General features: G+C 32.0%; 1 protein-coding gene across 3 annotated transcripts in view; it reads left to right on the top strand.

Annotated features, from left to right (window-relative positions):
- The window catches only part of IRSp53 (Insulin receptor substrate 53 kDa), a 175,313-nt gene extending 151,112 nt beyond the window's left edge, over window positions 1-24,201 (top strand). For 2 of the 3 annotated variants that reach the window (XM_085198794.1, XM_085198795.1), the window contains 13 exons: window positions 14,060-14,135; window positions 15,416-15,508; window positions 16,643-16,704; window positions 17,289-17,360; window positions 18,210-18,347; window positions 19,022-19,087; window positions 19,364-19,555; window positions 19,634-19,853; window positions 20,177-20,432; window positions 20,511-20,673; window positions 20,818-21,033; window positions 21,215-21,381; window positions 21,482-24,201. In XM_085198794.1, the coding sequence (XP_085054920.1) occupies window positions 14,060-14,135; window positions 15,416-15,508; window positions 16,643-16,704; window positions 17,289-17,360; window positions 18,210-18,347; window positions 19,022-19,087; window positions 19,364-19,555; window positions 19,634-19,853; window positions 20,177-20,432; window positions 20,511-20,673; window positions 20,818-21,033; window positions 21,215-21,381; window positions 21,482-23,267 (3,507 nt within the window). In that variant the 3' untranslated portion in view covers window positions 23,268-24,201. The remainder of the gene's footprint in view (window positions 1-14,059; window positions 14,136-15,415; window positions 15,509-16,642; window positions 16,705-17,288; window positions 17,361-18,209; window positions 18,348-19,021; window positions 19,088-19,363; window positions 19,556-19,633; window positions 19,854-20,176; window positions 20,433-20,510; window positions 20,674-20,817; window positions 21,034-21,214; window positions 21,382-21,481) is intronic. The other variant, XM_085198796.1, reaches the window with a different exon arrangement.
- Window positions 24,202-27,349: the final 3,148 nt, after the last annotated feature.

Raw genomic sequence — 27,349 nt, 5'->3', positions numbered from 1 at the left:
TTTCGTACTAATTTCAGGATTGTAGGTCATCGATATATTGTAGGTAGGTTTAGATTACGCGAATTTCATATAAAATACAGCAAAAATTATTGGTTTAGAAGCTTTTTTTTTGGTGGCCTAAGAGACCTGAGACCTGATAGACCTGATTATTTTATATTAATTTCAGCTCCAACTTCTACACGATCTTGATAGAAGACAGGTACTGTTACCTGTATTTGCATACTTAGTCTGTACTAATACTATCAGGGTGACGCTTTTTTTCTTTTGAGATACGGAACCCTAAAAATAGTATAAAACACCCATCTGCCACTGTCGTCAAATCAACTTGTCACAACACGGACAGCCAACTATTCGTGTGAAAATCTTTTTCTTATCATCTTGTAAATTGTCATTAGACTCTTCTTATCTATCTAGCAATTTAGACGCGAAAACATTAACTTTTATTTAACACTAATGTATGTATATACTAGTGGACCCGAACACGGCTACGCCCGCTTGAACTATACGAATATTTATTAAATATATTTATGAAATTAGTTGGCATAAACATGGCGGAATAAATTGCATGTCAAATTAATAAGTATTTTAATATATCGGTATATATCGATAATATTACAAATATGAGAAAAAAAAGTATCCTATGTTCATCCCGAGACCCTCAAGTATCTATGAGTATTTTATCACAATTAAATTAGCGGTTTGGCCCTGATTGCGTAAAAGACAGACAGACGGACAGACAGAGTTACTTTCGAATTTATAATATAGGTATGGATATGTCACAACAGCTTTAATAAAGTTACAACCGTAACCGGTACTTGAATATAACGAAAACGTGTTCACCATTTTATTTGATGAAGAGTGCGTTAGTATTACGGAATGTTTCGGTAAGCTAACGAATTTATTGAGATACGCCTCAGTGGACCGCGAGCCTTATTTATCCTCGACTCAGCGCGAATTTTATTTCTTTCTACAAAACACCTTTGTGGTACCCGCGACGAATGCTTGAATGGCGACCGAATTTCATCTAAATGTTGTAAAAACACATCTTCAATACAGAAAATTTCTACTAAACAGACTATGTCATCAGTGTTGACTTTCTAAAGTAATTACTCACTTATTGGCAAGCCATTTACTATCTACAAGCAATAAAAACTTTTTAATGTTCAGAGAAAATCTATCTTATTTTATTAACTTTTGATTATTATAGTCGAAAGATATCAACTAGTCTCAAACTCGTCGAAACTTTTATTATACGATGTTACTTTTCATAAAGTACTTTAGAGACGTGCTCGTTTTAGTTAAAAATTTAGATAAATAAACTTACCTGTGAAATTTTACCAAACTTTAACAGTAAAGAGGATTTACATAATGTATGTGTGATCAACGCAATGGGATGTTCTAAGAACAGGTAATGGAAGTGCTGGGAAGTACGAAGCGTCATTAGTCTCCCAGGCATGAGCTCCAATCAAAGCTGATTACGATTCTACGTTGTAAACACGTAAATCCAATGTGGATAAATATTTGCACGACAGGCTGTATCGTACGTGCTCCGCTCCATTAATACACCAGTGGGTACCAGAACAGTTACTCGCCCGGTCATGGACGTTTAGAACATTTTAAACATATTATACCTTTTACTAAAGTTATAAAATAGAAATGTGTGTTATTTGTTTTTCGCTGTCAAATATTACTAGTTTAGTTTAGTTCTTTTATTAGGTTAAATGTAACTCGATCAATATTGTTTATATTGAATAGTAAATTATTGACAGTGTTATAGTTACCACAGATAACTAATAAAATATGTTTTAACTAAGAAATACAAATGTAAATTTAACGAAACAGACTATAATTGAAAAAAATATTTAGTAATAATGTCCTTATATTTTAAATCCACATTTGATTTAATAGCTTTTGATTATAATTTCAAAACTTGATAAAAATATATTTATATATATACTAATAGATATACAAATTAGTTCTAAATATCAAATTCAAAGGTAACGTTTCCTAAGAGTATAATATACACTATACTAACTAAGCCCCAGGAGAGAAATAATTAAGCCACACACAACCGTAAGGAAGAACTGGTATAACTTAATAGAATGGGAATATTTAATAGTATTTACTTGCCTTTTGATGTCTAAAGTATAGACATTTTTGAGATAGTTAGCATCTAACATAGAAACCGCACGCGCAATTACATGAATTTTAATACCCTCGAGGGGTGATATTTAAAGAATTTCATTATGGTAAAACTCTAGACCGAAGCTGGTATTCATTTCGTTTGAAACGTACCGTCTTATCACCAGCTTTGAATTATATTAAAGTTGTCGTACAAGAAAATTGTTGATGTTTTATGTCTGGTACTTGCTTACTATTTCTATTAAACTATTGTACTACTTTTAGAATTTATAGGAAATCTAGTTATTTACAAGCGCTATTAATATATATATATATTAACTTATTTCTGCTTCCATTCAAACTTAATATAGAATATTCTACCAACCAAGCAAAAGACAAAATATTTCACGAATATTTGAAAGTGTGGCATACGAATTTAAATTTACGTAAAAAAAATATTCCAGTACAGTATTATATAACACAGTATAGTTTATATGATAACAATCTATAGAGACTCGAGACGCTAGAGCTATTGTAGTACGGAAGAAAAATACTTAATGTATGGAATGCGGGTGTTGTCTCAATTCGTGACTAGCATTAGACTGTAATAGGTTGGCAAATTAGCATCAAGTCTTCGTTTTGAGATCGATTTTAAGATATATTATTATATGAAAAACTTTAATTAAATATTTTTATAGGCCGTCGTGATGCAGGGGCAATCAAGGGGTGAGGGTTCGATCTCCGGAAATACTCCAGTGTTGAGTTCAGCCGAAAATATCAGCAGAAATTGGGGAATAGAGTGTCTGATTGGGATACTTTATATTTTTTTAAATACATAGAATAAAGGCGAAATAAATTATTTTGATAGTAATATCTAATGTGCTTTCTCCTGTACATAGAAGATCTTATATAATGATAATTAAATGATCGTTGCATCTAGATAACGATTCTTATCGAAACTGCAATCGTGTATTACTTAGAAACGGTCAGCCTACACTCAACTAACATATAGAGTATATCCGAACAAAAACTAGTTACACTATATTCCGTTATCATTTATTTTCTGTTCTTTGTTAATTATAAATTAGCAATTAACAGAAAAACAATTATTAAAAATTAAATATATTTCAGAAGTATTCTATAGGTTTTGAATATGCCGCGAATTTCATAAGAAATACCGAAAACGATTTTGATTGTGTTGGCTTAGAAGTTAGATTTTTCTATTTGATATTAACTTCACTGATCTCTTCTTTGCTATCGTCACGCGTTCTCGAGTTAAATGGTCTTGACAGACGAACAACATATCTATAACCCTAAAATGATAAAAAAATTAATTAATTCCTTCACAGATATACATCCTTTATCCACTCTGTAAAACACCATCAAAATCCATGTACCTATTTTGGTAGACAAACGTAAATTACAATGTACCACAATAAAATTCGCGTCGGCGTTTCATTATAAACCGCAGACGATGGACGCTGTTTTCCCAACTTATTATCCATTACGGGATATCTCGTTATTTAATATTGTCGAATTTACATAAGATGCGACATTTAATGCGATAGGTACTTCTTTTTGTCCGACTTTACAGTGCAAAGCGGGGTAATGTGTTTACACATCATACATCTATTAAATATATGTACTTTGTTTGTATGTATGCTTATTGGTTGTAGAAACTAAACGGGTAGACCAACTTTGACGATATTTGCGTTAATCGATTCGTTTTAATCTTGTGAGTGTCACACACATTTTTTCAGCTCCACGCTATATGTGGAATACATCAGCAAAGTAGCAGGGTAGGTAGAGGGAACTTGAGAAGCTGTGTTAAGACTCTCCATTACCATTAAGACACTAAGGTTCCCCACTTAATGCTCGAACCATTGCATGGTATGGTGATTACCAGAACTAAACACCAACGTTCAATTTCTTTTTTTAGACAGGAATCGAATCTACAACCTGTAGCGTGGCCACCCTCAAAATATACATAATATCTATGTAAATGCATAACTATATGAGTAAAGCTAAACTAACTTCAAACTTTCCATCAAACATCAGCGTATCTTGGCTTCGTACACTTCAAAGATTACAATTACAGAAGTGAATTAATATGTATTTTCATACATATGAATTATTATTTGTCGAACGTCTAGATGTAAATCGCGGTATTAGAATTCAGTAGTTAATATATGCATAGGTCGTAACTCGATCAAGGAATGGCTACAGGCACTTCAGTTTTGCATCGCAAGATATTTTGCATCGTAGAGTTAGTTAGCAATTAACTAAGTTTATTATATTTGTTAGAGTTAAAGGAACTTTATGGTGTATTGACTTTTTGAGGCTAGCCGTGGTGCTGAGCACATGTGCGGATGATTTGGTTTGGTTTAGGTTGTGGGTTCGAACCCCATTCGAGGAAATGAAATATTTAATATTTTTGTTGCTGCTTTGGTGTCGAAGCAAAGTCCGGCGATGAATTCCCCCTATCAAAACGCAATGTCTCCTGAATTTGGCGGAAAGTGAAGAGCAGAGTGTCTTAAAACATTTATTTGCTTTCTTTAAATAAAAGATATGAAAAAATATATATTACAAAGATATAAAAATCTCTTCTTTTTTTAGTCATCTTTTGTATAATTAAATATCTATCTTTTTTTCTATTTCTTTTAAAAACACGTGCATTATGATAGCATACAGAAATTAATTTTGAAACGGTCGTTAATAGTTTACCTCATAATTTAACAGGTCAACTGAAACAAATGCTCATCTAAACTTTACATTTCTTACATAATTTTGTTATAAAGCAGTCGTTACAATGTAATTTGAACATCTTCTAGTTATGTAAGTAGGAAGAATTACTTAACTATATTTGTTTTTTTTTATATTTTATATTGCGTACCCATTTCAGTTAAATTATGCACATTTTTATAAGAATTCATCCTATAAATTATGAAAAAGTAAGTTTTTATGGCACACTAATTAATTCTTATTAATTTCTCAGCCCTGGTTAGTCAAAACTTGTCATGTTAATTTAATGTTTACTAGGTTCCCAGGTTCCCTCTGACTACCCGGCTATGTGCGGGACACAGCGTGAATTCAAAAAAAATGTTTTATTAACTTCTTAGTGAGAATAACAAAGCATTTAAATGTATGACGTTATGCATATTTGAGGTGTTATAAAAAATCGAACTCCTTTATAGACTTACGTACCTATGAGACCTATGTCTATACAAAACCACGTCGTGAGACAATTAGCATTGAGAATTATATATCTCTGCTTATAATATATAGGTACTTAATGAATATATTATTTAAAACAATTCAAGCGTCGAAATACACTTGAATACAATTTACTCTTTTAGAAGGTCGTCGTTATAAGAAAAAAATATATATTAATCAATCGTTTGTTATATTAATGTTGGATTTATTGAATCAATATCTAAGAAAATAATTTAAATTTGCCATTCAAGTGACTACATAACTTATGAAACATAAATTTAAATCCTATATCTTATAAAACAAAGTCGCTTTTCGTGTCTGTCTGTTGTTTCTAACTCTTCTTCTTCTAAACCACCCAACGGATTTTGATGCGGTCTTCACCATTAAGTCGAGTGTTTTTCGTAGAAGGTTTATATATAGTTTATTATTTGTACATTCTTATTTAAATTAACATAAATACGATAAATGTGTATAAAGTCCTACCCGTTGAGAAACTTTCGCGCATGCGCTGCTCTAATGGTAAGTACTACATGAAAAAAATGTACTGGAGTATTGTTCCTCTTAATAAGATCTACAAAAAAGTCCGCGAGAGCATATTCGTATCTTTTAAGAATAACGTGTAGTGATCATTTTTCTGTCTAAAAATTATAATTTCAATATATTTTTTATTTTGAGGGATATTTTTCCATAATGGTATTAATCCTTATCCTTTAAAATACTTTATTAATTTTCTACGTTAAACGAAGATAAAATTTGCTTTTTACAGTATTTCGAAATTGCGAATAGTTTTACAGAAAAACGCATTTAATTGTTGACACATCTCGCCGTTGACACATCAGCTGTATGTTACTCAAGTTTCACTTATCCCTTACTCTCAGCATATAAATAAGTACATTAGTTACGTTGGCCATTTAATGTAGATCAAAACTGTCTTTTACTGTTTTTCATTTTAATAAGTACTTTAGAAGTTGTTACAATATCAAAAAAATCTTTGCTGCGAAACGGCTCGCCACGCGCCATGCGTCCGCCGCGCCGTGCCCGCTTGCCTTACACGCATCGGTGGTTCAGTGGTAGAATGCTCGCCTGCCACGCGGGCGGCCCGGGTTCGATTCCCGGCCCATGCATTCTATTTAATTTTCCTCACAGGCAGCCACGTCGTGCTTGCTTTTCATCAGGGACAGAATACCCCCTTCAGCATTAACCACAAGCTTGAAAAAATAACCCGGCTGCCTTTATAGCAACGAAGATTTAGTTAGATGCGTTTGCACGTATTGGATAATTGGAGTTGAATGTATTATTTAAGCGCGATATATTTGGTTTCACATTTTTTGTAGTAGTTATTAGTAGGTAGGTTTTTGTTTATAATTTCTTCCGTTTAAAAATAGTCATTTAACTATCTAAAAATAGTCATTTAAATATATTTTAATAAGTACTTGAAAAGATTAGAAGCACAGATTTAAAATTACGGTACCTACTAAAAATCCTTGCTGTGTAAAACAATTGGAAAATCCTTATTGAAACTACAAAAATGCGGGTTGCATTAGGGTTTAATTAATTTTCACATTATCTTAAGTGCTTTGCAAACATACATTACATGAATAATCCAGTAGTTAAAGCGGGCGAAGCCGCAAGAGGGTCGCTAGTTTTATTATATAAAACAAAAAAAAAACTTGTAATAACCAAAAAAATAACGGCCTAAACTTTAATTACTTTTGTATTATACAAAAAAGAATTTTCATTTAAATAACAGAAAATATGAACATTTCTAACTAAAACTTAATTTAAACTAGCAATACAATTCTATAATTAAGTTATAACACTCCGTATATGTAATACACCCCACAACATTTCAGTACTTATCACTGAGAAGTTCTCGACTCGAGGGTAAAGTAAACACAGGTCACAAAGCTAAGTTAGTTTTCAAGTTCAAACCACATTCGTGTCTCCATGTTTGACTTAACCAAACCGCAGCTTATAAGCTCTATAGTTCAGCATGTGAAATATTTCTATGAAGATAAACTTATACTATGTAAGTTAATTATAATTTGAGGCCAGTTATGGCGCAGAGGCAGAAGTATGTGACGTGAACGCGACTGGGCGTGGGTTCAATTATATTTTCATTTCTTGGCACTGGTGTCGAGACAAAGCTAGCTCAACGTTGAGTTCCGCCACTCAACACAATCCATCCATCCATCCATCCATCCATCAGCCTTTCAACGTCCACTGCTGGACATAGGCCTCCCCTAACTCTGAATCTCGCCACTCCGTCCGGTCCTGCGCCCTTTGAATCCAGCGGATTCCCGCTGTCTTCTTAAGGTCGTCGGTCCACCTGGTTAGAGGCCGGCCTGTGCTCCTTTTGCCGAGACGTGGTCACCATTCGAGGACCTTTCTTCCCCTCGGTTTTCGGCCCTCCTGACAATATGGCCTGCCCATTGCCACTTCAGCTTGCAGATTTTGAGAGCTATGTCGGTAACCTTCATTAGTCTACTCAACACAATATGAAGAAATAAAGATAGAAATGTGCAGAAATAAAAAAATCTATAAATGGACAAGTTGTATATACAGTTACTTTAATATTATAAAAACCGATGCCTATTAATTTATGAAATAAACTACAAAGAACAACCTTGAAGGCAACGTGAGTTATGACAACAATGAAGACCTGTCAAAATTATATTTAACTGCGTGCCTAAGTATTACAAAACGTTTTTCAGTCAAACCGGTCCGCCTTAATGTAGACATTTATCGATGACATTGGCATTCAAACACTTGCAACAAAGATTATTATCGCGTGAAATTAATAATGAGAAACTATAATGGAGGGTAATTACAGTAACTGCCAGAGGTCATAGTTTTTTGTATTTACTTGTAAAAAAAAAACACTATAATTTGATATAGAGACCAGGCGGAAAGTGGGCAACGGAGATAACATTAGGTTCCCTCTGGGTACCCTGTTGCGATATAATGTGAAGCTGAATTTTAATGTATAAAAGGAAATGCTTCAATTCAAGTCCTGGAATGAAATGCCAAAAAGATCTCAAATCCTTGAAACATTTGTATTTCTATTGATATTTCCAAAAAAATATTTGACAAAAGAGTTACACAAAAATATAAACAACATAATTATTTCACCAGGTATCAAATGATTAAATCTTCATTCAAACTCAAAGCGTATTAAAAAGTACCTACAGCGACTAAAAGTTTCCTTAAAAATAAACTTTCCAAGGTAGGAAATCGAGGACTGGAGTGGTCGGTGCCGGCAGTGCTCATTTGAATTACGTTTCACTCCGCCTTTTGTAGTCAACTTCATTTAGGAAAGTTAAAGGCGAAAAATCTTTTATTTTTCCTAGCATCCTGCATTGTTGAATCGGTAACAAATTGCACGCTCCTGATTCACCATTCAGTGGATGTAGTAGCAGTGTAAAGAAAATTGGAATTTAACATCCCCCCTTTTCCCCCTCGATCAGTGTTTAGGATAATCAAAAGAGATTAATTACCAAAGCGCAGCTATTTAGAACTGAAACTTTTTCATTAACTTAGCGGACAAAGGAGACGCCAGTGCCTGCTTGTTGTTGTATATTTTTCCCTATAGCTAAATTTATTACTGTTATACAAGATTTATTTACCTTGTCAATACTAAAGGGAATTTTGTGTTTTCGAAAAATGTTATTTATATACTAGTGATCCAAATCCGGCTTCGCCCGCTTAAACATATTGTTATATTACAACCAAATTATAAAAAAAAAATTATATGTCTTTGTAAAGCGTATATTACTGTAAAGTTTTAGTCACTTTTGTAATATTAATAGAATTAATATGGTCATGTCGTTTATTACTAAAAATAGTTATTATTCATTTTTAATAATCTCTTTATTTAATTTTATGTTGGTTATTAAAACATACCTATACAAATTAAAGTGTATATAGTTCTAATTATTTTATGCAAAAACAATTAGAGGCCGTCGTGGCAGTGTGCTATAAGCGTGTGACTGTAAACGCAAGGATTGTGGGTTCGATTCCCACTCGGAGCAATAATATATGATTTATTAATATTTTTATTTCTCCGCTCTGGTAACAAGGCAAAGCGCGTCATTGAGTCACGAAATGCCTCAAAAATACGACGAATAAATTAATTTTTAACAAAAAGAAAACCGACTTCTAACAACGAACTAAAAAGTGAAAAATAATTATACAAAGATTTAATAATTTTGAAGTCGGTGCCAAGTAAAACAAACAGGCTTAGTTATTAGATATTGTAGTAAAGGTGTTGTAGCATTAGCTCGACACCGACTTCAAAATTATAAAATCTTTGTATAATTATTTTTCACTTTTTAGTTCGTTGTTAGAAGTCGGTTTTCTTTTTGTTAAAAATTAATTTATTTTACGATTTTAAGTGATGGGTAGATCTTAAAATGATGCTTCTTAAACGAGTGGTGATGGTGGTGGTAGTGGTTGTCAACGAGTGGTTGTGGTTGTCCTATGTAAAACTTTATTTAATTAGGTATTATTTTTGTGCAAAGTTACACTTTGGTATATTGACAAGAACATACATAAAAAGTATTCGGGCGAATTGAGAATCTCCCTTTTATGAAGTTGGTTGAAAATGAGAACATCCCCTTTTTTGAGGTTAGTTGAAAAGAAATGCAACGATCAGGAATCTCACTTCTGACATCAATTTAAAAAATTTTTGTAACTATTATAGTATAATCAATTTTTTACCAAAAAAAAAACAAACTTTCTTAATTTTCACCGGATCCCATAATCGGAACCTAACCAAACTTTCACCAAATTATCCTTGAAATGTATCCTTTCAAATAAAAAAAGAATCATCAAAATCGGTTGGCGCGACATTGAGTTATACGTCTATTTGTCGCGCACATACCTAATGCAAATTTAAGACTTATGTGATTTTCTCATAGATACCATTGTCAGACATGGACCAAAAAAAATGGGACCATTCGGGAAGCTTCACCTTTCAAACAAAAAAAAAATTTTCAAAATCGGTTCACCCAGTCAAAAGTTATGAGGTAACAAACATAAAAAAAAAAAATAAAAAAAAAAATAAATAAATAATACAGTCGAATTGATAACCTCCTTTTCTTACAGAAGTCGGTTAAAAATGGGGAACGTCTTATTATTACGTTCCCTCTGCCTACCATGCTATATGCGGGAGATAACAGAGTAGGTAGTTGAAAGTGAAAAAAAGGCAAGATTTGGATACATATAAATACATTACTAATATAATACATCACTAGTCATAGGCTAAACAAATACAATTATCTACTGTATAGAACAAAATCATATTTCGTCTTTCACAATACTTATTGCAGTTTCAACGTAGTTTCAATTATTGTAAACACTGTCGTGTTCTCGAGTCGAGGGCAACAAGTGTTTTACAAATATACCATCTAAGTATAATATATTAACTTAAAAGAGTATTTACGATATGCCATTTCATACATAAGAATACTATATTTTAATATGCATCCTGGAAAATGTATGCGTTTGAGAATTACAGTAATAAATTTCAAATAAGCCTGTCCTTACGTACTCGGCATGGTTTATCTTTCAATGATATTAAAATGTGTTTTGGAATATATTATTCCGTCCTTTTGTTTATTATAAAGTACGAAATATTTAAAAATATCGAATGAAAAAATTGCCTAATTTAATAAAATATATATACTAAATGTAAAAAAGTATTTTCATTTATATTTTGTGGGATAGGACCCCCACTGCGTTTCTCACTTCCCGTCCTTTTAGAGACATTACGTGCTACATTGAAAAACTCAGTGCTACACTGTTAAGGTTAACAGATGAGGAAAATGTTTATATTTTTAAATATATAAATGTATGGGCCGGATTGCTATACACAATATCGCATCCAAATATAGTGCCTACATAATTGGAAAGTAAGAGATAGAAAGTGGGGAACTAAAGTGACTTACTGAAAATGAAATATCTTAACTCTAGGTTCCCATGTCCTCTTTGCCTACTCTGCAATATGGGATACAACGGGAAGCTAAAAAAATCATGTTTTAATAACTTCTATTCCGTATATATATTGACTAACGCCCAATATTAATAATGTATCTCCTATCTCCAGTTAACGTCTATCTCGTACTGTCCGACATATCTATCCAATCACTAACCTGCATGCCTACCTCCATCTCTGTCTATTTCAATCTATGGTAGCAATTTTTGGATTAGGATTGGTTATTAACATTGGACGTAAATGAATTCAAAACCATAGAGATCTAACATTAAAACAAAGACAAAGCTAGATAAAAACTAGATATGAATTCCATTACATATGCCAAACTTATACAAAAAATATAAGGCGTGTGCGTAACACATTAGACAGAGGGAAGGCAGGAAGGGTCCCGTCACGAAGTCTACCCGAGGCAATTTGGTAGCAAATGTCGTTCGCTACGTGCCCCACAAATAAAGAGGATGGAATAAAGCCGCCTGTATTACTTTAGAAGCTGTTAGTTTACAATGCTCTGTCTTATATTGTACTCGTATATGCTAAAGGAAAACGAATTTTGTTATTTCAAACTGGTTTGCTTTGTCGAGAGATTTTGTTTTTGTCATTGATTATAATTATTATTGTTAGAGTTTAATTTTCTGGTGTAGTAAAAGCACGGTGTTGAGTTTCGCCAGTCAACACACAATGCCGCTAGATTGCGAAATTGCCGAAAAATATTAATATTTTGAATTTAAAATTGATTTTAAAAGACTATTACTAACAATTGAATTACGTACTTCGTCGTCTTAATATTTTATATAATAACTCCAAAAAAATATATATAAAAATGTGTATGTTTGCTTAAAGGTTTCATAATGGTACTCGTATATACTGAATCATAAGTTCAAATAGATTAAAGTGTTTCCCAAACAATGCGGTTAAAACTCAAATTTATTTCGAAAACGAAAATAGAATAGATATATTAACTTAACTATGTTTTAAGAACTTGATAGGATTTTTACATTTTTAAAACATGATGTGTGTATTTTAAAATATTTCTAATTAACTTTTAACAACTTTACACTTCAAGAGTTTGCGCTTGTAAAAATTAAAAATTATGCCTGATTTTCCTGACATATTGCTTCCTACGCCCAGACTGAGAACCCATACATTACTGTCAATGTCGAAAATTGGACTAGTGAACGTGAATATGAAGGATAACCGCCACAAAAAGAAACACCTCACACGTTTCTGTTTAAGGTTATCTAAATAATTATATATGGTTATTTGTATTTACACTAATAATATATCACTGTCTGTTACAAATTTGTATTGCATTAATAATTTTATTATTAGCTATTATAGAGCTATTCGGTTTCCTGGTTTGGGTTTTGAATAAAAAATAATAATATCAAGGAGATATAATAACTATTTACTAGGAAAAAGCAGCAATAGGAAAAAAAATGAGATGAGAGATGATTAAAAAAATGAAATTATAGCTTTGAAACGCAAAGAGACTCATTTTCTTTGATTTCTTCAACTTTTCAAAACTGGTGCTAAACTTTTGTCAGTATGACAATAGTGTGACAGAATTACTGTCAGAAATTGTCAGTTAATGTGACGGCAGACATTAGGTGGCATGACATCGTAAAACACATTAGCACGTAGTTGCCCTCCCTTGCTCCTGGTATTCGGCTAAAAGGGAATATGCATTGCCTGTTTGTAATGTTCCATAATCCACAGATTACGAGGGAACCTGTCTACCGTCTACTACTGCTTCTTATAATGTGAATGTAGAATTTTGAACTTTATTAAAAAAAAACTATTTTAATATGAGTTTTAAATCTTTATGTGATATTAGTAAGATATTTTGTTAAGTCAATTTTCTTTTATTAGGTTGATACAAATTGGCACTAATGTACAAACTTAGATAATCGCTTTAATGCTAATTGACGTTTCTGAGCATGGCTGTAACCTCGAATAGTCTATTAAATTACTTTTTTATATAATAAAGAGACAAATAATAAAAAAAAAATAAAACCATACGTATATACATAAATATCACGTAGATATTCGTTCTTGGACATGCTAAAAATATGCCTCTTTAAAGTTTTTCATTCAGTACCGTGTTTTACTACATTTTCAAATTACCTTACCTTAGATGAGTTAATCAAGTATAAGAATTTCCACCGTTTTCAGGTAAGTAGGTTTCCGAAGAACTACCTTTGAGCAATATTTACAATGGAATGCCGGTGCCGGTGCCGGTGCCGGCAGTTGCCGCACCTAACGAGGTTGCAGCATCCTTGAAAGGCCACATTCCGATACGACTATTTACGGTTTAAGCCTCATTTTCTTCGAGATTGCAAATTAATGTTCTAACAAAAAGTAGTTCGCCTAATTCTTTGTGACCAATTTTTGTGTCTAACAGTTTGGTATTTTAAACTTATAAGTTATATTTAACTTACATTTATTTCAAATGTTTACATTACAAATATAATATTATGCTCTATAGAATCTATATATATAATAAAGAAAATATTAGTAATAATTTATTACTTTTAATCATTTTAATTTTTATTTAAATTTAGTAAACATGACTAAGTAGAAAAATTGAGATATGTCTAACAGATTTAAAACGGAGTATTTAATAATACAAAACATAATCATTCAAACTAACTTAACTTATATAAGTTTTCGACTAAACTAATCATCTATCAAAGTGGGCTTTAAGTAACAATAGTTTTTCCGTTGTTTCAGAACATCTTGGACAAGTTCAATCCCGGCGCCCGGCAGATGATAACAGCTGGCAAAGCCTATTTGAAAGCTTTACATGGTAAGATTTAGTTTAGTTTATTTTACGTATAATATTATATTCAAGTTTATCATATTTAAAATATAGGTCACCATTATCCAATAAATTCTAGAGGTAATGCGTGTTGGATGGCGAAACTTAACGCCAAGCTTTGCCTTAATATCAGAGCGAAGCACATTAAATATTATTTTTCCTCAAGTGGGAATCGAACCCACAATCTGTCGCATTTATAGTCCCCCTTTGTGTCCCTGCGCTACAACTGGCCCATATAACCACTAAGTTTTTTTTATCAATATAGACATATTTCGTTTAACATCCCATTTATAAGTACTCTTAAAATGTAGGTAACCTTTCCAAATATCATTTCTCAAATGTTTTCTTGCAAAACGAATACTAAAAACAACACAATATACAAATATTTTAATGAAACATGACAAAACCGTCTAACGAAACGATTATAATCTTATTATTATCCAAGTTCACGTGAGTAACTCCATGACGAAACAGCCCGACGAACGCCTGATGGACTACCAAGATAATGACCGAACACTACACAATTAAATTAATTCAACACGATCCGTATTCAGTAAAACGGAGACAATTAATTTATAAACCATAAGCCAAATGGGTGCATCTATATGCAAAACCTCAGTTGCGCCTGTTTGGCTCCCGAACTAGGGCGTATATGGTGCCAAATTGTCTCTGTTGGCTTATCTAGTGTAATATACTCGCTAGACGCTATAAAGTTGGCCATTGTGTACTGCGACGTATTAATCTTGATACTTGCTTTTACGCCACTTCTCAAGAGTGCACTCGAGTGTATTGACATTTTAAAAGCTAATAGCTGGTCGCAGATTAAAAGTTATCGTTGTTTAAATGATATTTTTAAGTGACATTTTGATATCGTTCGTTTAATTTGGCTCGCTTGGTTAATGTGGTAACGGAATGGATTCCTTTTTAAGTTTCTACATCGCAGATTTCTTTGATTATAGAATGTTATACAATCTTTAGTGTTTTTATATTAACTCCTACCGTTGAGACTGTTGTGGCTTGTGAGTAACGCGATGGTTGTGGATTCGAACCCCACTCGAAGGAATCAATTATTACTTATTAATATTTTCATATCTTCGCTCTGACATCAAGGCAAAACACGTAACGGAGTGCCTTAACACTACCTATATACGGGATTAAAATACTAATTCAAATTTAATAAACATATTTTAAACATCAGGTGTAATTCTATCGACATATCCACTAGATCTATTAAGCATCCATTACATTTCAATTCAATACTGTCACAGGTGCGGCGGCAGCGTCTAGGCTGTACGTGGATGCTGTGGGCAAGCTCGGCCGACAGGCTCAGCAAGGCACATGGGGAGGATGTGCCGATATCGGTAATTATATATTTTTGTTTACAAGTATTTATGTTTATAATTTATTTTATTCTTTCTGATTTTCTCTACACGAGAATACCATTATATTGGGTTCGATTGCCAATTCGAGTAAAACAATTAAATCAGAAGTCATCGCACATTGCAGAATTGGCAAAATGAACCTGGGGACCTGGGAACCCACTTTCCCTTGAATTCTGAATAGGCATAATAATATGCATTGAGGAGACGATGGGAGGAGGATGATGCAAGAATAATAGGCATTGAGTATTGAGTTACCAGAGCGAGAAATTGAAAATATTTAATTATTTATTTCCTTGATTGGGACTCGAACTGACATCCTGTTTCATTTACAGCTTTACTCTAATTAATTAAGTTATCTATAAAAAAATTAAGGTAAATTAGCGTTCAATATAATTTTATATCTAATTTGATTTAGTAATTTTCAAAATATTAGTTAAATACATAAGTTAAATTTATATTAAAGTTATAAAGATTGTTGCTAAGTTTAATTGATAATTAAAGAGCTTATACAAGTCTATTTAAAGTAGTACTTAACTTTGAGTTTGAAGTTGAAGAACTGGAGATTTTTTATTTCTAACTTATTCTGTAATTTCAGGAGAAGTTTTAAAAAAAATTAAGACAGACTTCCGTTTTTTTCTGTTATTACTATTTTCTAAACAAGAAATAGTTTTTATAAGTAATCGTTGTTCCCATACAAATTTAATCGACCATTAAGGCGAAGACTAATTACAATTAACATTAGAATTATATTACATTTCAAGGATTTGGTGCACAAGCTTAAAATATTAAGGCGTAATACAAATAATTACCTAAGTGCCCCTTTATAAGAGGACCGGGTCAATGACCTCGTTCATTAAAATAATATAATTATCATAAAATCTCATTGTAATATAAATGGCGAGCTCAAATAAAATCCTTGAAAATGGTTGGCATTCATAAATAATCATGATTACATTATCATTTGTTAAGTGGCCATTTATGTTTCATTTACTGTATTGTTTTATCATTTACTAAGTAATAATATGATTTTTCATATAAATATAGAATTATTTTAATATTTTAATGCTTTATTCAGGCCTCACATTTATAATAATAATTGAATTATTTTTAAAGGTACTGCCCTTATGAAGGTTGTGGAAGTGTACCGGGAAATCCAAGATCAACAAATGAATATCGTAAGTCATAAAATGTAATCTTTACAGTATAAATAAATAATATATTTTTTTATTATAATTTTGTCCTTAAAAAGAATACGACGAATGAATAAATAACAAAAGTAAAATATCCGTATTTAGACATTTCATCCAATTCTTACCAATCCTTACGGGATGTCTCAAACTTATATCCTTTTGCCATATAACTTATAGCATTGAGTAATAATTTCTTTGTACAATTTCAAGTGAAACGTGAAACACATTGACGCTTCACTGAGCGTGTTATTGTGTAGTCGTATTATAGGGATAAACCTTCTGACATAAAAAGTTTTCTACGATCATGTAGTGATGTGAAATGTTATACTTTCCCGTTGTATCCCGCACATAGCAAGGTAGATAGAAGGAACCTGGGAACCTAGTGTTAAGATGCTCTACATTTCCGCCGAATTCTAGATTCCAGAGTGAAACGAAATGAAAATATTAAATATTGAATTTCTTCGAATGGCAATCGAACCCACAACCTCTCGCGCTTACAGTATCACGCTTTTGCGCCCCGAACCTCCTTAATATGAAATGTTCTAATGCCTAATCTGTTTGTTTCGTAGCTGAAAGCGTTCTACGTAGATTTGCTCGTCCCACTGGAAACTAATTTGGAAAAAGATACAAAAGTTGTACAGGTTTGTACCATAAATATATTTACCGGTAAGGCTCAAAGAAAAAAAAAATATAATAATTAGAGAACAAGGCACATGAAAAATGGACTTTATATAAAGTCAAAGACATGGCTGTGTTATATTTATTTTATTAATAAAATTTTATTAATAAGTTAACTTAATGTAATTTTTTATGAAATACTTTAAAAAATTCTTTACTCTTTCTCTATATTAACTATAACTGTGTGTAACTATTTTCGTAAAAAGAGATACAAAGTTTTTGCTTCAAGTATTAACTCATGTTTTTATGTTTTTTTTTAATTAAAAAAAACAAAAATTTATAATCCATATATTATATATTTATAACTAAAAACAACCAGCTTTCAAAATGGTGAATAACGACAGCAAAAAATGTATTAAGATCAACTGAGGCAATTAGAGATAAGTTAATTTTATTGATACTGGTCACGATCACGATTCTATCAGAATTTAAATCAAAGCTAACACTCATAATATTGTTACGTGTTCTATATATTAATTATGCTAATATTAATACTTGAAAAAATATAAAAACACATTTTAATTTAATATAGTTATAATGTGAAATTATAATAAGCTAAAGAAGCTTTAAATATTTAAAAGATCCAAGTAAGATCCTTAAATATTAAAAAAGGCAGAAATTAGGTGATATTTCAAAGTGTTTAGCTTAAATATAAATAACAGTTAGCGATGAGACAATTAATTATCTTCTTAAGTAAATAAAGATTGCTATTTTTGTAAAATATTAATTATTGTATATTTATTATTTTTAAAGTGTTATTCCACAAAAAAAAAATACAATTATATAATAAAATATATACATTTTAATTTCAGTCTGAGCAAAAGAGATTTTTGCAACAACATAAGCTGCGTTCAGAAAGCTACAGCAAAGCGGCCGCTACTATTAAGAAACAGAGGAAAAAGAAAACAAATGTGACAAAAGTTGGCTCCGCCATGGATAAAGAGATGAAGGTAAATTCTCTCTACCCTATATCGATATATCACTCGAATTTCACCATAAAAACCTACTCAATACAGATCTACCTACATTTTGTCTATGTAAATTAGAATCCAGAATAATGAGTATGTTCCACCATCCAACACGCACCTTATGTAAAATGAGCGAATTGAAGAAGATAGAGTGAAGATATCTTAAGACTTGGTATAAAATTAAAAATCTTTTCCTAAAAATAGAAATTATTATTTATTAATAAGCACCTTAATAAACCTATATAGGTTATTTAAGTAAAACAGAAATGCGAAACGTTTACTGTTAATATCCAAAGTGTTATTTGCCATAGTAATTTCATTATAATAAATAAATTTCCCTTTATATTCAAATACCACGACCTTAATTAAGTGGAAATATATTCAATGATAAGGCTTAATATTCGGCAACTATTCTACTTCGCTAAGATGAGTTGACGTTAGCTTCTTACAGAATTCTGGGGGTTCTGTTTTCGTAACAATATCTCTCCAAATAGACAATAATTGAGATCATAACTTTGTGTAAGCGTTCACGTAAACATCGCTCTTGAAATACTTCTCAACTCATCAACGAATCTCGGAAACTAATATTAAAAATAAATAGTTTTTTTTTACCATTTCATTGGTTTTATTGTTTCAATATATTTCTATAATTACAGAGTATGCAAATTTTGGAAGAAGAAAAAACAAAACTGGATGCTTTCTGTGAACAAAGCCTTAAAAATGTATGTATTTGTTTATATTTTTAAATTTGTTATACAGTAAAAATATTTTAAATGAATTATATAACTGTTTTAAAAATTAACATACCAGTACTAGTATCCATTTTTTTTTAAATGATTGAAGCGCCCTTCCACCAACTAAACCATGTCAGTATATACCAATGAAAAATAAACTAACTAAGTAATTTAATCAACTCCTTCAGCAACTTTCAAATATATATTTTTTATTTTCATTTTACCCTTTGAAATTTCAATAATTTTTATTGTCTGAATAAACAGGCAATGACCCAAGAACGTCGTCGATATGGATTTGTATTGGAGCGTCAATGTTCCCTGGCGAAACACTGGCTAGCTTATCATTCTGCAGGAGCATCAGCATATAACACCGGATTAGAAGAATGGTTGGAGGTTTCACGTACAAGGGAATTCTTACCGTCAAATGTAGAAGCCATGTTCGTGAGCAGAATGAGAGTAAGATATTAAAAATCACTATGCAATTCTTATAAAATCAGTATTCGAAACTAAATTATTATTTTTTTTGCTGGACAGCAAGTATCATTTTGGGCAGATGAAGACGTGTACGCAAGTCCACGAAATGGTGATGATGACGACCGTGCTTCTGTTGGATCAGCGCTACGTAAAACAAGATCAGTTGATGCATCGTGCTTGGACGTCAGATCTATAGCTGATTTGGGGTCGCCGTCACATGGACTATCAAGAGCTAAATCTGATTTAAATCTTCAAGCAAGTATCCACAATGCGGATCAAGGTAAGCTTAGTCATAAAATCTCAATGATGTATGCAGTACCTACTTATAGCTTATATGACCTTCCTCGTATTACAATTTGTAAGACAATTATATGCAATGTCAAGTACTGTGTAATAAAATAAATAGGTACGTTATGTTAGCTTAACCTTCCTTGTTACTATTCTTTATCTAACATTTTATTGTGTTCCACAACCTTATACTTTTTTGACAGAATTGACTTATATAATAATAATAATAATATAAATTAAATATTTAATATTTGAATATTTGGCGAGTTGAGTTATATTTATTTACATTATGACAACTCTAATTATTTTTTCTAGATACAGATATTCGTACAAAAACCCGTCCATCATCTCTCGCACCACCCTCTTGCACATCACGCGATCCGCCTTTGGCAAGAGCCCTGTATGCATACGCGGCAGCTGGAGACAATCAACTTAGCTTCCAACAAGGAGATATTTTAGCTTTACTTGGTGACAGAACTAAAGGATGGCAATATGGAGAAAACTTACGTACACATAGTGCCGGCTGGTTCCCACTTGCTTATACTGAGCCCATTATAACCGAGGAGACCAGGTAAGAAATATTGAAATATCTTTTGTTATAGTTTCATATATTTACTTAGTTACAATGATTTTTTTTCTTTTGTACCAGCAATTCACCAGCTCGTTGGAGTTGCGCTCAAACTCCAAGTGAAACGCCTCCACCGGCGCCCATCGCGCACACGCAAATGTCGTCTAACACAACTACACCACACGCGCACTCTCATCCTCCACGCATGTTTGGAGACACTGTCACTGCTCACCATGTAACTAAGGTAATTTGTGGCTATTTAATTTAATTTTTGATTTGCTATATGTTATTTAACGATAAATTAATAAAAATGTATTTGCTATATATATGTATACATCAATAGAAAAACCTTTTTGGGTAAAGTACTAAGATAATTTTATTTCATCAGGGTCGTCTCGCAAGTAGCTCTCCTGGTCTTCCACCAACCCTACCAGCTCCATCACCAAGCGCATTAAGCACTTCTGCCAGTGCCAACTTCCATCCGACACCAATTCCTGCAACATCTGGCCCCATTAAAAATTCCACGTCAGCTGCTAATTTCACAACACATGCTGTCATCGAAACAAGATCATTTGGACCGCAAACACTTCCTATGCGATCTCAGGTAGAATTCTATTTTACAAGAATATGACATAAATGTATCGATTTTCTGTAACATTGTCCTTACATTTCACTAATTAAAACGATAATAGTAATTTACTTTAGTAGTAGACTTACTATAAAATAGCCTGCAATATTTTTTAATTCCAAATAATTTTAGCATAATGTTTTTTTTTTTACTTTAGGTGACGCAAAAATCTGCTCCAGCCAAGACTGTGGTTTCAGCTGTGGGTGCTGTTGGTAATGTTTCATTACACAGTTCTAATGATTCAGGCTTTTCAAATGAGCCACCTCCTCAACCAGATGTTGACTATAGCGACGAAGAAGCACAAAGACTTCGCATTCCGATTAGGTACTTATAATATTTTTTTTGTAGCATTGCTATTTTTTTGCTTTTGTTTCTTATGTAGCGCTATTTTTATTTTGTTTTAATTTGCTAATTATTTTTGTAGTAAGTCAGCTCAACAAAACATCGACAATAAAACGTATTTATTGAAAACACAAAGCTTAAAGAGGGGACCAAAAACCAGTAATAACAACGGATACCTAACCGATGATCAGCAACTACTTCTACGTAATATGCTTGATATGGACAAAGATTCCCAAAAGATTAAAAGAACAAAATCATTCTGGAAATTCGGACGTACGACTTCTGAAGAAATAATGGAAGGAATGTCACTATGGCAACATAGAGATATTGTTGACACAGTTCCAGAATATAAGAAAAAAATGTTTGTGAAATTGAAGAAAGAGTTGAGACCAGCTCCAGATATCCCAGATACCAAACAATCTAATACTCCCGAAAAAACTACTTTAATACCAACCGACAATTCCAATCAACCTCAAGAAACAATCGATAGGAAAGATATTAAAATAAATAATGGCATGCGACAAGCCAGAAGTTTAGGCTCAATACAACACGAAGAACGTGCTGAGAGTAGAAAAAATAATATTAATTACCATCAAAATCAAATGAACAAGAAAAGCTTTTCTGAAAAATCTATAGCGGAAGAGAAAAATGACGAATTTACTCCTCGTAATGAATCTCGTCACTCCGATCTAACTAACACAAGTACAATCAAAACAAACTTTGAAAATAGCTTTTACAACGATGAAGACGGTGATGGCTTTGTTATGAAAACTGTTAAACGTAGGGAAATATTACAGCGGTATGATAACGAAAGTAATTCCGATAACAATTCTGTGGCATCTACTACCGATCCATATGACTGCATTATTGTTGATGATCACATGACATCCAAAAAACAACAAGAGTTAGATCGCCGCCGTCAGGCTCAGTTATTAGATAACGACGTCAAAAATAATAAAGAAAATGCATATATGCCTGAATTTGAAGAAATTGAAGTAACACCAATTAAACCACACGTACGAGCAACACTATCATCAGAAAAAACTAAAAAGTCATCACATGAGAGATCCTCGCCAAAAGTCATGGAATTCAAAACATTTAAGGATTCATCAAAAGAAATTAAAACATTCTCTGCATCATCAGAAACATTGAAATACAAAGACAGCGAGCAGCCCACTGATCGTTATGGCATTCCGATAGAACGAAATAATAACGAAATACGGACCGAAGAGATTTATAATGACCACGACGAGGGCACTCTCAAATATAAAAAACGACAAAATGAAGAGAAGCGAAAACATAACCAGGAAAATGGGAACAGTAAAGAATACCCGCAAGCAGAAGTTAGAAATCAGAAGAAAGATCCAAGATCTTACGAATCGACTGAACCAAGGATTGACTATTCTCTAGATAGACGCCATACACGAAAAGAATTTGTAGATTCAAAAAATCGTGACAACAGGACGAGGAATCGCGCTAATAGAAGTTACGATGACAGTACATTACAATACAACGGAAGACGAGAAGAAAGATTTTATGAATCGAACATATCATATTTCAGTGATCAAGAAAGAAGGACGTCGAGGTACGATTATGAAACGGATTCTAAGAAAGCTGAAAAATCAAAATTGCGGCAAGAAGAGGCGCGGCTAGAAGCGAGACGTTTCATGGATCGAAGAAATGAAGCACCTTATAGTGAATCTGACGACCAAAAGTTTAATGAAGCTTTGAAACAGCAGAGACCTCAACTATTGCCACGAACAAAATTACTTAAGCGTACAGCAGACGGCAATGAATTGCCAGAAGAAGGACATACATTTGGGCCGTGGTACGACTTGTGGGGTCGAGAAACAGCAATTTATAAGTAGATCCAGGTTTGATTATCGATTAGGTTATTTCTAGTGACGTTAGCATGTAGTCACAATACCAGTTGTTTAGTCTTTATGTTATACGTGTAGAATATTTTTTTGTTCTAAGCAGTAGATCGCTATTTTTTTGAACTCAAATTAAAGATTAATTTTGTTTTATTTTTCATAAGCACTCACGTTACATATATGTTATTATTATTGTATATTTGTTGTTGTTAATATTAAAGTTTAACGTTTAAAGCTATATAGTAGCTAGAATTATAATCTATATACTGAGTTACGTCTATAATAACTTTTAAACTTTTAGATTACTATGCCAATAATAATTTAAAAGTAACATACAATATAAACAACACTCGCCTACGGAACTCGTGATTAAAGTACTTACACTGTTTAATATGAAACAATCGAGTAGTAGAAATCGATTACAAAACTATTGTTATAATAAATAATACGTACGTTTCTATATTATAGATCATTATTCTAAACTCTTGCAACTGTTGCTAGTTTTCTATAGAGCTAATTGAAAATACTGAAATTGATATTACATTTTATATACCATTGTTGTAAAGGGAAGGTTTTTTTTTAATAAAATAAGTAGGTAATTTCTACTTATATTTACACATACTATACCTATAAGAATTAGGAGTTACATTAAATATTTTTCTTTTGTAAATCTGTATAAAAACGTAGTGTGCCAAAAATTTTATATATTTTTCTCGTCCAGGCCCCAGCAATTCGCAACAGTGAAACTAAGAAAGGCGTTAACGAACGACCGATCATCGCCTGCCATTGATTAATATTTTAGATGTTATTAATATTTTGTTAAATATATATTATATATTACTGTGTAAATTAGAAACACCATGTATTTTGTACAGTTAAATATTAATAGTTTAAGAAAGAATATATCACAATTTTTATAATAACCAAAGTTTGTTTTATTTCTTAACCTATAAACTGTAAAATAAATAATAAAGAAGAGAGAAAGAATAAAAGAAATAAATAAAATAAATGAAATTCACGCTGTACTTATGTATCCCGCACACATCAGGGCGGACAAAGGACCTAGTGCTTTGTATCGAGTGGCAGAACTCGACGCCGGGCTTTGCCTCAAAATCATATCGAATAAATGAAAATATAATCATAAATAAATATTTAATTTCCTCGAGTGCTCCAACCCACTAGCAATTGATTTTACAGTCACACTTTGTGCCCCTGAACCACGACTGGCCTCACAAATAAAGATACTATAATATCAAATGACAAATTCGAAAATCCTAATTTCTCTTTTTCTTTAAACCTAAGAGGCGTGAAGAGAAAATCTAAAGAAATATATGGAAAAATGTGAAAAATAATGATGATAGTAAGGAGAATTAGTATCTATTGGCCCCGTGACGATACTTCGTGATTTATCACATGTTCCTTATCAAATCATTCACATTGTGACAGCCAGTTGATGTATGTGAGCTTACCTATCTATAAAGAAAACTTATTTACTACTTAACAATACACCCCTTGAGATTTGAGGGTACAATAAGAAAGTTTATTTTTTTTTTTTTACTTTTTACTTTTAAGCATTATTTTTACTTTTAAGCATTATTTTTTTACTTTTAAGAATTTATTATTTCAATAGCATCAAAGATTTGAGCAAGAATCTTTTATGGTAAAAGTTAAATAATTGCATTAAATAGTTTTATAAACTTCAACGTTGCTTTTACTTTCTCTTCTCTCTCTCTCTTTACTGTTATTTAGTCATGTTAAATTTTGTGGGGAAACAAAGTTTGTCTAGACGCAAGTATAGGTAAGTTAATTATTTTAATTTTATTAATACTGAGGTGACATGTATTGATAGTAGCGACACGCTCGCTACATTTATTTACTAATCTTTATTACTTTCGTATTCTAATCACACTAAAGCTTCAGTCAATTTACAATTTAATAAATGATAGATAAAAAATAACAACAATATGAAACACCAAATTTATTTACAAATCTAAGCTTGTAAGACTTTTTACAAAGAAGTCATAACCAAATTATAAGTAATTAGGTAGTAATATAAATAGTTAGAAATATAAATTTAAGACAAAACCTTAAAATTTCCAGTAAAACTAACTATAAAATACAAAAAGTTTTTCAAAAACATCGCTTCAGTAATAGTCCAGAGCTCTTAATCTTTTCACACATTGATGACAGCGAGAGCAAAGTGCCACATATTTAAATGCTTAGGGCCGACATAAAGGGAGCGAGCTAGGCAAAGGAATTGAAATTACGCTTTCAGGAAACTCAACTTCGACTCACCCTTCGAAGGACCGTTTCAAATGCAAGTAGAATATCTTTATCGTGTTATGTATATTTAGTTTAGACTAAGATGTATTTCCATGAAAGATATTTTCATTTCATTGCGCGGTGTATTTTATTGTATTATCGATTTCTAAGTCGTACTTACTTAGTGACTGATGAAACAAAAACAACGATATTTTACTAAAACGAAGTAGAAGAAACACTATTTTTTTTTGAGAACACTATTTTTCACATTATTTTTGTTAACTGCGAATGCTTTTAACTAGAGTCTTGTTAATAACACTTATTTAAAATTTAAATTTATACAATTAATGAAATCTGTAACTAGATTTGTTTAGCAAAAAAACCAATACTGCCTAAATTTAAATAATTTAAGTTTCAATAAAATGACTTTGCGTGGTTCTTTAGAAATCACTAGATTCACTAGTGTTAGGATTTCCATATTTGTCAAAAACTCAAAACTAGGCGGAAAGTAAAAAAACATTAGTTAATCTAACATTCTATACGAATATTCTTCCTCGCACATCTGTGTGGGTTTAGGTTTCTGCGTGAACATAAAAATCACTACATACAATAAAAACTAACATTACGAGAAAAAAACAAATGAATATTTGAATAACTCTCCGTAAAAATGCACAAAAGTTTTTTATTTCAAAATACAAAGCTGTGAAAGATGTGCTTCCATAAAATATACAAGCTATATACAAGTACTAAATGTTATACTAGCTGGGTACATATGTATGCAGATATATACCATACTGGAGTATCGAAAACCTATATATTCATATTTACACACCATTTGTGTCGAACTGACCATATATTCGCAAGCGATATAATATGTTCCGATAAAATAAATTTTATCAACGAGAACCAACCAGTGATGACAAACAAAATGCTTAGAAATATCGAGAGTCGTATCGATATAAAAATCAATTTGCAGTGTAAATCGAGCGAGGAGACCAACGCTTTCCAAGTCATCGGCTCCCTTCGGGCGCCTTGGTCCGGAAAAATCCACAATTTTGTAAAAAAAACTTGGCTCAAAATTTTAAACTGCAACACACGTTGCTGATGCGTCGAATGGAACGAGAATTTCATTTGAATTTGACTGTATAGCTATACAGCATGTTAAAAAAATCTGGTGCGTGAAAATAAAGCAATTTGAATGAAGCTTAACTACCACTGGATAATTATAGTTATTACGGCCTTATAAGTATTTAAAATTTCATATAAATTATGTCCCGGGTTTTAATTGCGAGAAATTCGATGTTTTAAAATTTAATTTCCAATATAATTTTCCTGCCAGGAATGGCAAATAATGCGATTACGAATAACGGACAATTATTCATTGTTAATTGTCTGTTGTTGTTAAGAGATTTAATATTTAAGCTGATGTAAGTCACTTTATTTGTAAATGTTTCGTAATAACTTCCAGATGCCAGTCGTGGCAAAGGGCCCAAGTGTGTAACTGTAAATGCGACAGATAGTGGGTTCGATTCCCACTTGAGGAAATTAAATATTTAGTATTTTAATTTTTTTTTACGTTGAGATCGATCGAATGCCTCAAAAATTTAGGGGAAAATGGGGAGCGTAGTGTCTTAACACTAGGGTTCCTCTGCTTACCCTGCTATATGAGGGATAAAACGTGAACCTGAAAAAAGAATAAAAAAATAAAAACGCTCAATATTGCAGCAGTTAAAATAGTTCGCCATGTTTAATACCACAAAGTTCTTAAATAAGCACAGACAGTTCGGTCAGTGGTTGCATCTGGACGATCTAGC

Source organism: Heliconius melpomene, chromosome 15 (genome assembly GCF_056956725.1).
Source record: "Heliconius melpomene rosina isolate 202511_hmr_F chromosome 15, ASM5695672v1, whole genome shotgun sequence".
Taxonomy (NCBI): domain Eukaryota; kingdom Metazoa; phylum Arthropoda; class Insecta; order Lepidoptera; family Nymphalidae; genus Heliconius; species Heliconius melpomene.
Note: the sequence above shows the minus strand (reverse complement) of the source record. Positions and strands in the feature narration are given on the sequence as shown.